Below are 16,275 nucleotides of genomic sequence, written 5' to 3'. Positions count from 1 at the left end.
ATAACAGTTTATCCAGCCTGCAAATTCATAAGATTCTGAAGTGAACTAATGAGCTCACTGCTGCTCAGCTAGGAAAATCTTGTTTCTTCATTCACCTCTCTTACCTAGGTTCATAGTTTGACCCTTTCCATTATGCTGGCTTTTGCATCTGTTGGTTGTGTTAGTAAGCAGCAAAAAGTGCAAAAATAAAATTTATAAAAAGCAGAAAGAATTACTGGATTTGAATATTAGCTACTTCATTCTAAAGAAACCCAACATCTGCAGATCCAGGAGATGTCAAACATATGTGGAAGGGGCAGGTTGAGAAGTAGGGTCAAATCACTCCTTTAATGGTGGAGAGATGTCAGCACAACTCACCCCTTTCTGTGACTACTGGTGCTTGCATTCATGTGTCTAAATCTGCCTCTCCACCCTCCATCATCCTCTTATTTCAGTAATAAGCAACAAGTGTTTAGTTACAGTATGTGTTTCTACACACAAGAAAAAGTGAGGCTTAGGACACATCAGATCAGTTCCACTCAAATTTGGATATGTCATTGGGAAGATTGTGCTAGATGGTTGATTATCCTAATGGTTGTACAATTTCACTAGGGAGATGGAATTTTTTATCATCTCAGGATATTAGAGGTCATATAATCATCCTTAAGAAGTGGTCTGTGAGAAGGAACTTTGGATGATAACATTTCAAACTCAGATGCTTCAGTGTAGTGATGGAACAGTATTAACCTAGGTTTCATCTGTTATTTAACAAGATGAAAACAATCCAGTTCTGTGAGCTAGAGCTGACATTTAGAAGCCAGAATCCCACAGTCTTGTATATTGTTAAAAAAAAGATTTTTTTTTTTTCCTTGGTCTTTCAAATACTCCTCTCTAGGTGAAAAAAAAAATCAACAGGTGCAACGTGTTTGCCTCATGCACATTTTCTCAAAACACATGGGTCTTTTGAATGAAAAAGAGTAAAGCAAGAAAAGTATGTGTGGAAATGGAGACAGGCAGGTCCTTAGAAAGTCAACAAGCACAAAGAGCTTTGAAACATCCAAAAAATGCCTCCACAGAAATGTCAGCTAGAGAACATTCTGTAATATTTACTGTTTAGTTTAGTGTATCATCTTTCCATCAACTCTCCTAACCACATATTTACAGTTGTGGCATAAAACATCATGCAGTGCATTAACTAAGACTTTTTCAACAACAGCAAAAAAAGTAACAGATTAAAATAAACACATTCTTTACCTTATTCTTCCTGTTATCATTATACTTGATCAAATCCAAAATAAACATTAAAACCTCCTTAGGACAGAGATTGTGAACATCCCTCAGAAGGGCCATGGCAACAGGCATAGTCTGTGTAATGAAATTAATACTAGCATTATTCTTACATTAGTGAAATGATAGTTACACCCTGAAAAAAGTACATCCTGAAAATCAGCAATTAACAAATTAACAAGCGCAAATCTCTGAAAAGTTGTACTTAAATAACTTTTGAAAGACTTACCACATGCTATCTAATTTTCAGATCAAATAAAGTATGTAGTTATTTCTCAATAATTAGTCGCAAAAAGAAAAATGTATATCCAAGTGCAGACTGTCAAGTCAAAACACCATTAAAAAGGTAACAAAAACCAAAGAAAGACAGAAAATTATGATGGAATTAATTCTGAGACAGACACTGAACTCGAGAGTTTTCATGTGAACATGAAAACATCTAAGCTTCCAGTACCATTGAGACGTAGAGAACCAACAGGGTCAGTGAAGCCTCAAGAATTATTAGCCAGATGGGTATTACTCTGATCAGGTATTTATTTTAGAATGAGCTAAGCAGATCTCTAGGATCCACTCAACATAGATTTAGCAGTCTTACTCTAGATCTACAAACTTGGGACATGGGATAAAAAAGGGACAAGAGTGTAAGATTTAGGGGTAAAGAATGAGCAGTGACAAAAAGAAAAATGCAAGAGAAGGCCCAGGAGAGAGATGTGGGAAGAAGGGTAAACCAGTTTTGGACAGAGTCAAAAAACAAAATTTGAGTTTTCTATATAATCAGTGATATGAAATCTATGAAATAAGAAGTCAATCACACAATAATTATAAAGTGAATCTTAAGAGAAAACCATTGTAATTAATTTTGTTATCCACTACACAACCAAAAAGTATAGGTTCCAGTAAAAAAACCTGTGCTAACACCAAAATAAGCTTCAGCAATACATGATGTCGACAACAGATAGAAGAGGGCAAGAAGGATTATGCAGTGCCTTGGACTAAAAAGATCACCAATTTAAGATTTACGAGATTATAACTGCTATTAAAGAAAAAAGGCAGTGCTGAATTCACCTAAAAGATAAAATTACTTTACAGTGCTATTTAAGAATGAGTTCACGAATAATTGTAAATAATTATTTTATGCACTCCATTCTTCTGAAGAAACTGTTAGTTTAAATTCAGCTATTCAGAAGAAAAATGCTAAAAATTTTTTAATTTTTTTTTTTGCTAAGATGGAACAAACAGAAGCCATATGAGAAAGAATTAGTTACTTTGGATTTTATTGAAGAGGTAAAGCAGGATTGTGCTATCCAGGTTCCTGTAACTGTCAACTGTAGGAACATTTTCCTATTTTGACAATTCTTTTAAAACATTCATTGAGAAAAATAAATTTTACCTTTTGCAGAAAGTAGCTTTGAAAGTTCATGAAGTTGTTGGTTTTCACAATGTTTGGACAAGTCTTACAACAAAACATTCGGGTAAAGAGTGACTTCATGGCTGGTGGTCCTGTCCACGTACTTACCATGGAATTTGCAATCTGAATAAGCGGGGGGGAAGGGAAATCATATTAACATGACCACTGCAAGTTTAGTTTGGCTGTAGAAAAATACACATTTCCCATAATCAAAAAGGATAATTGCCAAGAACATTCTCTCCTTTAAATAGATACTTATTTTCATCATTGTATTATCTTATATTAGCTAAGTTTTCACTGTCAGTCCCAATATATCCTCTCCACATTAAAGGTAAATTTTATGAAAATTGTTCCACTTGGAAGATGTCTGCAACTAATTATCTTTCCATGATAAACGTCTGTTCTTAATTATTTTCTCTTTCATATATTTTAGATGAAAATCCAGTGTTTACTAAGCCAAGTTTTCTGACTCTACGGAAGCCAGTGATGGAAGAGTATTTTGCAATACCAACTTCCCAAATTTACCCTGCCAGTAACCTCAGCCTAGACTTTAAAACAGGCCTCAGCCACCCTAAGAATAAAAGACCACCCCTAAAGTGAAAGGCAAGGCATTCCCCTCTAACTTTAATTGTAATTTACTAATAAAGACTGTGCACTGAGAACAATTTATTGCTATAGTCTGCTTTGGTTCCACAAAGACAAAACTGTTTTTTGTGCCTTCCCAGCATCCTGAGTTTCCTACATTTGCTGTATGGAGCACTGGAAGTCTGCAGACAAGAACACCTGTGCCTGCTGATGGTTAATGTGCCTGACGTGTGAGCACAAACAAATGGCACCAATGCACCCTACAATGTGGCAGGAATTTCCATTGTTATAGATCCACTAAAAGCGAAGGAAAAAACATCTGTTCTTACACAGAAATAAATGAATTTGATTATTTCTGTCTAAATTATTTAGCTTGTTTCAACAGCTATTGCATACACAGTAAGTGAAAGAAAAGCAAGAGGTTATCTCAATATGGGCATCAACCTGTTTCACCACTGCTCTTGTGTAAGGTGGGTGTTTTATTACTGAAAACCATGTTCCCACTAAGTCAGGCTTCAAAGTAAAGTCAGAGAGAGAAAATACTGAAGTCAAACTTGATGCTCCCTTTGCAATAACAGAAGTGTTCAAATTAAAGATGCACGTATAGCTTTTTCTGTGAGCTACAATGACTCTTCCTGCAGAGGAAGCTTAATCCCAGACACTGCTTAGAAACCATGATTAAGAACTTAAAACTGCAAACAGGAAATTTATATAGCAGTGTCAAATAAAATCCAATCCCCAAAATACCTAAGTTTACTATGTTTACAAGATATTCACTATTCCATTAATATTTGGGTGTACATTTTAAAATATTAACTTATTTTAAGCATTTCATTTTGCAAAATCTGCAGATGAGCAACAGTATTTTCAAGTTTAATCAATAATACATAAATCATCATCTTTTCAGAATTTTTTGGTCCTATCATGTGCTCTGATTTATTTGAATTTCCTTTTATTGACAGAATCAAATTTTTCTACTTACTCTACTGATATGTTACACACTGAATTAAATGTATCTGCACATTCTCTGAACAATAACGCAAGTAGCTTGCCTTCCTGTCTTGCATTATTTCTTCTTGAAAAAGCAGCAGGTACACTCCATTTCTGCATCATTTAATTCAGTACAGCATAAAAAAGTGGACTAAGATGTAACTGTCATGCACAGCTTTGAAACTCCTCAATGTTTGAGAAGGAAAAGTTTCTGATGGTAGTGTTCCTTTTTTACTTTATTGCATATCCCCAATACTGCAATGGATTCAAACTGGCAAATCAACCTGCATACTCCTAGGAATTAATATTGTGATATTATTTTCTCCTTTCTCTGTATTTGTTATTTGTTGTGAAGGACTCTGCACAGTGTGTGTGCACACATACACACATATCTCTTTATTTCTTTAGGGATGAGGATTTAATGCGTCATCTGGATACTCTATGGCTGCGAGACTGAAGTGCTGCTGATTTGCAGATAGAAAGTGCAAATCAACTAAAAAGAACCCTCCCCCCAAATAAACACGAGGAACTTGGTTTCTTTTCAATAAAGAATACAAATCCTGAATATTTACAAGCTGAAAAAACAAACACAATTAATGACAACAGGAAGCCATTCCTGCTAATGCCCTGAGGTTGGAATCAGTAACAGAATCTACTACACTTTTCCTCCTAGGAAACTTACATAAACATATGTACAACTCTGTTCTGCCATGCTCCTTCACCTTGATTCAGTGTCACAGCCATACTTTCTGCTTGCCTTATAATCCTCCTTTCTGTAAGTCAACCACCTTATCCATAGACCAAAGATTTTCCATACAATTACAACTGAACAAAATCCGTAATGATTATCTGCAGCCCAATTGCCTAAGAATTCAAAGTAAAGACAGAAAAAACTATTGCACTTAAATGTTTTAGCAACCGTTCTTTAAATATTTATCTGTGGGATATTCACTCTTTGATATTTCAAGTGAATTTATTACAAAAAACACGTATTTTAAGTCAGATACTGGCAGCACCAATACCAGCACATACACTGGTAGTTTTACATCAGTGCTTCATAATATTAAAATACTTTGTCAAAAACACTTCTTGGGTTTTGGTTTTTAAAATATGGCCTAAGGACTTATTTCTATACAGGTACTGAATTATTCCCAACAGGAATATAGCAGAAAGATGCCAATAATCTGAACTCTACAAATTGTCGATAAATATGTCTTCACGCCCATAAAAGTATGTCATCAACATGCCTTTTCAGAAACTCTTGTTCTTCTGTTTTATCATCCAGTTGCATTATGAGGCTTTCTAATTTTCATTCTTAATGGTAATTTTGTGTCTAACAAAAATAGATCTTCCCTTTTCAAAGCAATTATTTGGCTTTTAATATTTAATTGTAGCCCAATTTGATGCTTGTTTTGTGACCCTAGTCAATCTGAAACAATATAGAGCATCAATGTGAATTCATATTAGCAAAGATGAATTTTAGCACTTCAGACATCTCAGCAAATTGGCCAAGGAACTTCCCTGTAAAATAATAAAAAATATACTTTGGTCCTGAAAAAAAATTAAACAAAAGTCTTTTATTTCTGCCACTTAATAAAATCTGGAAAAATCCCTTGTGGTTTTCATGTCTGACATCTCAATTTTGACAATTATGAAAGCCTTATGCAGTCTCCATTTACAGACTAAAATAATACAGCTTTCCTTTCAAATCAGTCCTGTTAAAAATACTTGGCAAATACATTTAAGAGGGTAAATATCAAACCATTTTAAGAACTGTGATGAGTTTTGACCCATTTTCAAACATTTACAAAGTCTAATGGATTTCTTCCCTTACTCCCACCCAGACAACCTCACCTTTGCAAGGCAGAAGCAGGCCATCATTCTCACCCGGTAGAAACACTGCTCCTGTTCTAGGATATCAGTCAGTGCAAGGCGAGATGCTGGAGTAGGGAACTTTTCCAATGCCAGAATGGCTTCTTCTTGTGCAACTACATCCCTCTCATATCGAAGCTGATACTGCCACATGAAATCAGACTGCTCAAATTCTACCTTCCTCAGTACTGACATATCGGGGTCTATTCTTATCCAGAGCAAGGGGGAATCAGCACTAAGACAGACACGAGAAACATTAATAGTTTACAAAATATCAAGACTATAGAAATTCCAAAGATGTTCTAACTTGATATGAGTTATTTGTAAAGCATTTAGATTCAAAGAATCATAAAAAAATCTAAGTTAGAGGGGACTTTTGAAAGTCTCCTGGTCCAGTCTCCTGCTTCTAGGATTCTGTATCCTGCCAGGGCAATCTGTCCAAACCTCTAATACATCAAAGTGAACACAGTGTTTTAGTACTTTTAATCTACAGATCTGTGTTTATGATAAACTACTGTGTAATCTCAGTATATTCAATTCTACTTTCTCAGATGCTATAAGTGAGAAGCACTTTATCACCTTGTAAAGGTTAAGACTATTAAAAAAAATTCAAGAAAGAAAATCTGATGGTAAACACCCAATTTTTTTTTATCAATAGATGTGAAAGTGCTTTACAACCACACACACATGCTATGATGTTGAAAGCTGACAAGGGTAACCATGCAAATTATGATAAAAGTGAAAGTATCAATAGACAGGATTAAAGTTATCCTACAGATAAAATGACTCAGTTGTGTTTTATCCGAAAAAGCATTTTATGCTTTAGTATTCACATGGTACCATGACTGCAGAAGTAATTTATGGGAGCAACAAGCACAAATTATGCAATAAATTCTCTTATTTATTTTTCCACATAAAAGTTACAACATTAAAATATTGACACAGAATTAGGAGAAAGTTTGGAACGGTGAAAAGAGCATCATTATAAATATGAGGTGTATGTCTTTACACATCTGTAGAATATCTAGAATTACCATCAAGATAGTAGCTAGAGAAGAAAGAACAGTGAAAAAGTGTATACATGGGATTTAGACGAATACAAAAGAATGTATATTATATTTTTGGAGCAGAGGAGTCCAAACAGGACAACAGAATGACTGCATCACAGATTAGAAGGTAAAGTGTAAGTCATATACCAGTTCAAAGGTCATTCTTAGACCACTGAAGTCTCAGCTCAGTTTAAAGCAACAGTGACCTGAACATAACTCATAAAAAATCCTCACAAATATTTATGTTAATTATTCTTCAATACAATTAAAAGACTATTCATATGTCAACTGCCCTATAAAAATGGTAGCAATAACTTGCTCAATGTAAATACCCCTTATAAAATTTTTTCTTATCATATATTAGATGAGGTTAAATTTATGAGAATCTCCAACACTTTTAAAGTGACAAGCTATCTTCCCTTCTTCAAAGAGACACCACTGGTTTTCAAGAGCAGATTATTTACTTCCCTCAGCCAGAAAACAAGGTACCAACACCTTAATTGTTTTTGAAGGCACTACTGGCTCCAACTCAAGGAGGCTAAGGCGGGTATTTACATTGAGCAACAATTTGCTTCCAAAGAGCTTAACAGTTCCAACTAAAACTAATGCCAGTGTGAATTTCAGTATGAAGCACTTTCTCATTATTTTTAATCTAAAAGGATTCTTTTGTAATTAACCATAGATTTCAGAACCTTGTCTGTCTTAGGGTAGTTAAATGGCCCTCATCGAGGTCCAACAAAAATTGTCCTTACTTTGTTTTGAGCAAATTCTTGTTATTTCCTCAGCTGCAGAAGAAAAGTCTCAAAGAAGAAACAGAAATGTGTTACAGTCTTGAAATCTGTCAGTCATATAATGAAGTACAAGATTATTATCTAATCCTTCAAAATAGCATGCTTTAGACAAGGGGAACATGACTCAGACTCACACTGAGAAACTCCAACAACCTAACTTACTCCATAGCAGAAAGGTCCATGTCCACTTCTTCTCCATTCATCAGTGGAATCTTTTTCTTCTTATTTCTATTAAAATAGAGAAAATAGGGGAAAAATAAAAGTATTACTTACCAGACCAGCAAATATAAGTTTATAAATGGAGCATAACCCTGCAAAAGTACTCTGTGTATTTCACCACACCAAAAACTAATGATCTGTCCAGCAAAAAGTATTCACAAATTTGAGCTGTGCATCCATTTCTATAATTTTGACTCTCATCATTTTTGCAGTTATTCACAAAGGTACAACTTTGAGAAGTAGAATTCAAAGTAGCTATGAAAATGCATTAGAAAACTGAGAGAATCTGTTTGGGAAGTATGTCACTTTTCTTGCTCAGTAGTTTTACTGAACAGCGCTGGCATTTAAGAGAACACTATGCAAGTGCTTCTTCCCTGGATGTCCCCTTGAGGCACTCCTCTGGCCTACATTTCTCTTCCCCTTATTTGTGATTCCCATTCAAAGGCATTTTGAATAACTTCATTATTTAGTCTTCATTCCACTCATTCTTTTTTTTTTTTTTTGTTACTATAAGTAACAAAATTACTTATAGTTAAGAACTGCATATAAAATGTAAGGTTTCTTTCTGTCCTTTAACAGTAAGAAACTCTATTTTCTCTACTTACAGGTAAATCTTATTTAGTAAGATTAAGAAAATATAAACACAAACATTCAAAAAAGCATGTATTTATGATCAAATGCACCGTATGTTTGCATATATCCATACTAAAAATCCTTGTAGTTTGTACTTTAGTTCTTACCTTCTGCTTTTAGAATGGCAAGGTATATCATGTTTAAGACTGTTTTCTTCAATCTGCAATGTATGGTTGAATGAGCCATCAAGTTCTTGCACTGTCACTTTGAGTGGACCCTTCAAGTTCACAAGATTTTGTTATTAACATTAAAAGTACGCTTGTTAATGTATATATTAAACTTGTACATGTAGGTAAAATATGGGAAATGGACCTTACCACGTATTTCTGAGTCCCAGGAGATGTATAGTCTTGTTTTATTTCCAATTCCAATACATTCCGTTTTCTATTAAATGCAAAGCTGCCGTAAAATTTTACCACTCCACTCTGATCCCTAATAAGCCGTATAGGAATGCTAGTGCACAGTGCAGTAGTTATAAACAAACATAATTCTCAATTTTTTACACTTGCTTCATGTTTTTTTATTCCTAGAATTTCCCATCCCAATAAAATCAGGAAATGAAAACATGTTCATTCATGAATTTTTCAAGATTTTTGAAATTTTTTTGTTTGTTTTTGTTTTGTTTTGTTTTTTATTTTATTTTAAACAGTTCTTTAATTCCAGTATCCTCTCTTATGGAGACAAACTGAAGTATAGTGAAAACTACCAGTAAGAAAAAATTAATTATGAAAAACTATACTGGACTCCACCATATCCAATGTCCTTGACGTGCTCTCAGAGAAAGTAATTGAGTAAGACTTCAGTAATTTCAATATGGTTTGTTTTACTACATATTTTAGTTAAATGAAACCAAAGGGAAAATGCAGACATCAGTTTCTGTTTTCTACCCACACTACATTTAACTCAGTTATTTTATTCCAATTTTTCAAACTGGGTTATGAGAGCATTCACATGGGTGTGCGTATATGAGTTCATATATTCATGAGAGGATACAACATGAATGTCTTTGACATCAGGTACAGTTTAAGGCATTTTTCGTGGTTTCTTCCGCACAAGGTTTAAACTCAGCATCAACACAGCCCTCATTAAGAGCATAAGAAAGAGCTAGTTAAGAACATCTCCTCTAAAACAACATAAAGACCTGCTGTGGTCTTAGGGTGGAAAATCTATTGTCACAGGCGTAACTGTTTCAAGATTCACCCTAACTCAGTAGTAATGCTGACATTTAGGTATAGCCGCAGTGGGAATATATGTACATACAGAACTTGTATTTTCATCAAATATGGAAATCAGAATACTGTGTATTTATACTTTATGAATAACTTCCAATGCAAATAAAGAGCTAATTTCCCATATTACTCTATAAATATTAATTATACAGTGCTTTTTAGTTAGATATTGAGATGCACAAGCATTGTTAAGTCAACTCAGATAAATAATGTCTAAGTATAAATACCTACTGTTGATGTCTGTTAGAACAGTAAGGTATGTTTTTGCTGCAGTCATGTACGATTCCAGCCTGCAGTCACATTAAATAAAACTAACAATTAAGCCTGTAAAGTGGAGCGAATTCAAATTTACCCTCATATCAATCCAAAATAAGAAACCCTACTTCTTGCCTAATATTACTGAAATTTGAAGAGTCAACACACAGAGGCTTATTTTACCTGAAATTGTAGTATTAACACCAGCTACCAAGCTATTAAAGTGTATTGTAAACTATCAGTCTGCGCTTTAGGTTACTTATTTCATGGGGATTTACTGGAAATCACATATTAAAATGCACCAGACTATAGCATTTTCCATGTCAGACTTCAGCATATTTCTATGGGCAGTGTCCTCTGGAATCCCTTTAGTATAATTTGGCCTTAAATTCCCGCAGAGTTCTTGTGCTTCTTTCAAAGTAAAACTTAAACTAATGAAATCCCTTCTAGTAAAGAACACGCAAAAAAGCCAGCATAGTCTAAAGGACGATGAAAAGACTGTGAACCTGTGAGTCACATATACATCTAATTCACAGAATAATGTACCAAACTGTTTCATACCTTTCTCCACATTCCTTTAATAGTGCCAATTACAAAACCAAATTCATTCCCCATATTAACAATCCAGACCAAGAATAAAAAGGATACACCCACTGCTTTATTAAAGGTTGGATGTCTTTGCCTGAGACATTTGAGATAGATTTCAAAAACCCAGATGTGGAAACCAACATCTGACTCCACATGTGTGACTGGAACTTCTGAGATGAAGCAGTGCTGGCCAGACTCAACAACTTGTTGAAAACCTGAAATGATAAAAAGTTATTACTTTCCCTAAATATTTCAATATATAAAATGAGCTTTTATGTTTAGTTGCAGTTGAATTGCAACTAAAATAGCAATTGCGATTTGCAGTCTCAAATATCTCTCGAAGTTACATATATATATGCACACATAAAATCCATTAAAAAGCCATCAACTTTCAAAAATTACCTACAGTAAACCAGATCATTATCTCCTTTTTCAGAAATAAAATATTCATCAGGTTCTCTGCTGCATTTTCAACCTGACAACTACTTACAACAGCTCTAGCACAACATACATGTTTTCTTTAAAAAAACCCCAAAACAACAACAACAACAAAACTAAAGCCCCCCTCAAAACCTGAAATTGATATGAAAATATAATTCCATTTCTGACTGGGTATTTGTTGCAACTTATCTTTTGTAAGGCACGTCACAAAAGGTATTTAGCAAAGAAGAGAAACTACAGTTCTGCAGAAGTTTAGCCTTTCAGAATAAAATTACAATTTTCTATTCAACTGCTTCTTCTGATCTAAATTTCTATGTTCCATCTAGCACTGATGGAAATAAAACACTGAAGGAGTTTTATACAGTGGAAAGAGCAGAAGCTGGATTCTCATTACTTTCATTACTTATAATTTCATGAGATAAGCTCACAGCAACATTAGTTAGGGCTCTCAGTTTTGACAACTGGTCACAACAACCCAAACCAATGAAACGCCCCAAGATTAAAGAGCACATGCAATATATAAAAAGTATTATAAGATATGCATCAGAATAATAGCTAACCTTATCCTAGCACAAATGACCAACATTTCATGTTCATTCCGTCCTCCTAAAACTGAAACTACAAATAGAGTCCTATGATGACCTGTTTTGTTCTTCTCTAAACTCCATTTAATGATTAGAAATTCAATTAAAGACAAAAAGCTTTCTAATTCTGCACAATCATTTAAACACCTACCTGTAACATGAACTCCATGCTAATTCTGTTCTCAATCAGTCTCATGACAAGATGTGCTTTACACTGGAACATGGTGTAATACTCCCAGGACAGTGTATGAGGGTGTTTGATAGAAAAATGTAAATGTGATGCAGGGCTGGAAAAAAAAAAAAAAAAAAAAGATAACAGCTCCCTATTTGGCATTTTACTGAATGAAACTTAAAATGGACCTAGCACAAAGCTTAGAGTTGTACCAACAATATGTTAAGATCTCTTATGCAGCTTTAGTTATAAATACTGGAAAGCTTGCAATGACCACTCACTTATAAGAGAGGTGACAAGGGTGTTCTGTATCTGGGATCCAGCAAGTACTGGTTGGAGACTAATGACAACAATACCTGCTGTAAAGAGAGCGGTAGCATGAACAAACTGAGCAAAGAATGGACTTTCTGGAAATTACTAATGAATCAACGTTCTTCCTGCTCCACTTCCCTTTTAAGAGTGATTGTATATAGTAAATATTCTGGATTTAAATAAATAACTGTTGCAACTAAAGAGAAGTAGGAGTTTTACAATTCACAGCAGACTTTCATGTGATGAGCCAAAGCAACTGCTTTCTCCTTATTTTAGTTAGCAACTTTATCTTTCAATACTTTGGCAAATTGATATCTTCTAAATCAGACACTGCACGAAAGACTAGGTAGAGCATCACATTACAGCTACCACACTGTTTCCATAATTTGAACTATCTGTGGTATTCCTTCACATATTCCCTTCATGACTATAAGCAAAATATTTTAAATGGTTTAAGTTCATTCCATATCAGAAGACAAAAATGGTGAAAACCCTGAAACTTTAGGAAACAGAACTGATTTCTCGATAGCCTTAGTGGCCATACAACAATAAAGCACCAAAAGACTTAATTTTGATGAGCTTCAAAATTAATTTTCTCCACCAAGTTTTACATTTCAGAACACAAGTATTCTGACTTATGGTCCAGTTTCAAAGTAAAAAAGTACCTGTAATACATAATCCTGGAGAAAAATAAAGACTTTTTTTTCCTCCTTTCAAGGAAGCTACTTCTCTTGAGAAGTACAAGTAATTAAAAGTCTGACTTAATTTTATTGAGGAACCAAGTCTGTGGCAACTCTATGTCATTGTGCTATGCTTTTTCTTCTATTTTTTTTTTTTTTTTCACAGAACATTTCAGTTTTCCATGAATGAATAACAAACATCTGAAGAAACTGTACCCACACCATGTCAGGCCAACTTCTTAAGAAGTGGAAATCCAGATTTATTTTATGCTGCTTGGTGGTTAATTAAAAATTGGCCATTGCAACACTGAAATGCCAGCAACTTGAAATTTCTCAGCTCAAGACTGGATTCTTCCCCTGTGATTCTCACTTATAGATAACCTAACTAAACCATATCCAGATGAACCAGACACCAGAACTGCCCAAAGATTTTAGAAGGCACAGCAATACAGAATGAAATGATTTACAGACTGTAATGATCAAAGGTAAGTGCTGTAAGCCTGATCTTTCATGCCAACTACCTCAGGAAGGGACTGCTCTCCCAAACTTTCAAAGACCTATTAAACAAAGCATTTTAACTTCAACCAATCTTTCCATGCAGTTGAAAGACATATTGCAGCAAGTACTCTAGCAGGACAGGACCAGCACTTAGCTCCTTCTCTGCAGCCCTTAAGATTTCAGATGACAAAACCCAAGGTAGCTGCAGTACCTCAACAATTTTTCCACCTTTCTATTCACTTTACTTCGCTCATGAGTATCTGTTTAAACATCTTAAGAAGATACAAAAAGAAAAGTATTTCTAAATCTAAGCAAGTACTAAGCCCTAATGTAAGCCCTTCTTAGGTACAGTAACTATATGAAAAAGAAGTATATAGGTTTACTCCTTGCTGTTTCTAGTTGATAAGCAAGTTCTCTTTATCACAGTTCTCCTGTTCAGAATAGTTCTCTATTCTGAGGTAGGGAAGGTTTAGGAACAATCAAAGAACTGAAAATCAAGGAGGAAACTGAGGTTGTGGCTCAGACATTATATAATAATTTGGTCTCAGTATAAAAACTATTTACCCAGCTTCAAATTATACAGCTGATTGACTCTGGTAAAATTCTTTTCTTGCAAATTACAACCAAGCCAGGACCCACATTCTTGGCCTTCTTAAATTTACCAAGTGTTGATTGATTTTGGTATTGGTTACATTATTTAACTGCAAAACAAACTGAGGCAACTTTGCATTTAACAGTTATATTCTGTAGTTCATTCAGTATTAGTACATTTCTTCAGATAATATTTTTCTTCAATCATTATACTTCTAAAACTTTTACTGAACTGGCACCAAATAAGAATTAAAATTAGCAATATGGACCTAGAACCTTTGTCAAAGTGGAAACTGAACTGACATTTCCAAGGAAATTTATAATGATCACACTCCCAGCATTCAATGTAAACCTGTTAGTAAGTTTCTTTCATATGAAATATATCTGTATACATTTCTTCAACTTTTTAGTTTGTATAGGGTGGTACCAGCACAATCAAAATTGAATAGAACCAAAGTCTGCGAGAGGAGAACACAAAATGAAAAGGTAACCCACAAAGCTTTGCTCTGAAGCTTTCATCCATACAGCAGTTAACCTGCAGTTTCCTTTCCTTCATTTATTAAGGAGCTGGGATTTTGTCTTTTAGAACAAGGGCTCTGGAGAGCAGTGTCTGTGTTACACCAGACATAAACAGGAAGAACCCGTTTTGCATAGAAATTAATTCAAGAAAGAAGATGAGTTTTTTTTATCTTTGATGATTTATTACCATATTCTACTTCTAATTTAGTTGAAAAAGATAATTAATTAATGCAAATTTTCTTCATATTATTATTAGTTAGAACTGCTGTACCACAAACATGTTTGGCAGAAAACTGTTTCATAACAAAAAGAACAAAGAAGTGCATAGAATATGTTGGAGAAAAAATGTTGTAGACATCATTATGAAAATACTTCCTCTAAATACAATTCATTTACCAGAGTCAGGAACATATACTTAATTTACATACAAGGGAACTTTGCAATCTACAAGAAACATCAAGTTGTAATTTATATTTAAGTGATGTGGTTATTACGACCAAGTTGTAATACAGTGCAGTAGTAAAAGAACTGTAGAAACACAGTGTCCAATAATACATCACATAGAGGAAACACATTTATGAGCATCAGGACAAGATTTTGCCAATTATTTGTAAGTAATTCTAGAATAAATATGATGAAATTAATAAAATTAACAGTTACAAAGTGACTTTGATTTTAGTGAATTCCCCTTTTTCAAACAAGTGCTCCTTATCTCTAGTTTCATCTGATCCTATTACTGTGAATTTAGTTTCTCTGTATAGGTGAGTATGCTGCTGAATTGTAATGCTGCCAATTAAAAAGTCTGCCAAGACCTTATTTCCCAAATTTTCATTTAAAAAAGACATCATAAGCAACAGCATGCCATAAAATGACTGTTGCTAACTGTAATTTGCTTTTGTGTAACAAAAGCACCCAGGTCCTTGGTCTGCATAAAAGAAAGAACAGAAAATCAAAATCCACCATAAGCAGACAAACAAAACTGAGTAACAGCTTGGCATGCACATACAAGCTGCATCTGTGATTGTCAACAGCCAGAGAACATGGTCATTGCTGATGGTTCACGTGGCTCAGGTGAAGTAGGACAACATGTCCTATTTCTGACTTCAGAAAACACTTTCTTCATATATTGAAAAAAAAAATCACCATTCAAATTTTAAATGAGTGATCTTCATAATTAATTCAGTTCTAAATTCAGAGTTTTTAATTTTAAATTAACAAAATTTGGATTTGCATACAATCAAATGCAAGAGAACCACTGTTATACACATTTTGGTTGTATTTTCACAAACAGGGGCTTCTGCTGCAGTAAAGACAAGAAAATCACATATTCTCCCGCTCTACTTCCACAGGCTCAACCTCACAGTTTTGCATATGCTGCTCGTGAGTTTAAAAAGAGCAAGTCTTTGTGAGACTATGTCATAACTAGATCAATTTATGCAACAAAAGTAAAACCAAGCAAAAGCTTGTCACTGAAACTCAGATAAACTTTACTGATCTGACATCTAGTAATATTTTTCTACCTCCAGTGGTTCATATTACTCAGTGGGTAGTACTATTGGAGTATTATAACAGAGGTAAGAGGAATAATTTTAA

The 16,275-nt window shown here is 34.3% G+C and overlaps 1 protein-coding gene across 2 annotated transcripts in view; it reads right to left on the bottom strand.

The window, feature by feature from the left end:
- TAF2 (TATA-box binding protein associated factor 2) overlaps positions 1–16,275 on the bottom strand; it is a 63,885-nt gene that overhangs the window by 24,945 nt on the left and 22,665 nt on the right. For both annotated transcript variants that reach the window (XM_027884901.1, XM_027884902.1), the window contains exons 11-18: positions 12,062–12,197; positions 10,946–11,100; positions 9,131–9,245; positions 8,921–9,030; positions 8,124–8,189; positions 6,104–6,356; positions 2,657–2,797; positions 1,234–1,344 (exon numbers count right to left, since the gene is read on the bottom strand). In XM_027884901.1, the coding sequence (XP_027740702.1) occupies positions 1,234–1,344; positions 2,657–2,797; positions 6,104–6,356; positions 8,124–8,189; positions 8,921–9,030; positions 9,131–9,245; positions 10,946–11,100; positions 12,062–12,197 (1,087 nt within the window). The remainder of the gene's footprint in view (positions 1–1,233; positions 1,345–2,656; positions 2,798–6,103; positions 6,357–8,123; positions 8,190–8,920; positions 9,031–9,130; positions 9,246–10,945; positions 11,101–12,061; positions 12,198–16,275) is intronic.

The sequence above is a fragment of the Empidonax traillii genome, unplaced genomic scaffold, assembly GCF_003031625.1.
Source record: "Empidonax traillii isolate 1590-97213 ecotype Southwest subspecies unplaced genomic scaffold, ASM303162v1 scaffold157:size2224338, whole genome shotgun sequence".
Classification (NCBI taxonomy): domain Eukaryota; kingdom Metazoa; phylum Chordata; class Aves; order Passeriformes; family Tyrannidae; genus Empidonax; species Empidonax traillii.
Note: the sequence above shows the minus strand (reverse complement) of the source record. Positions and strands in the feature narration are given on the sequence as shown.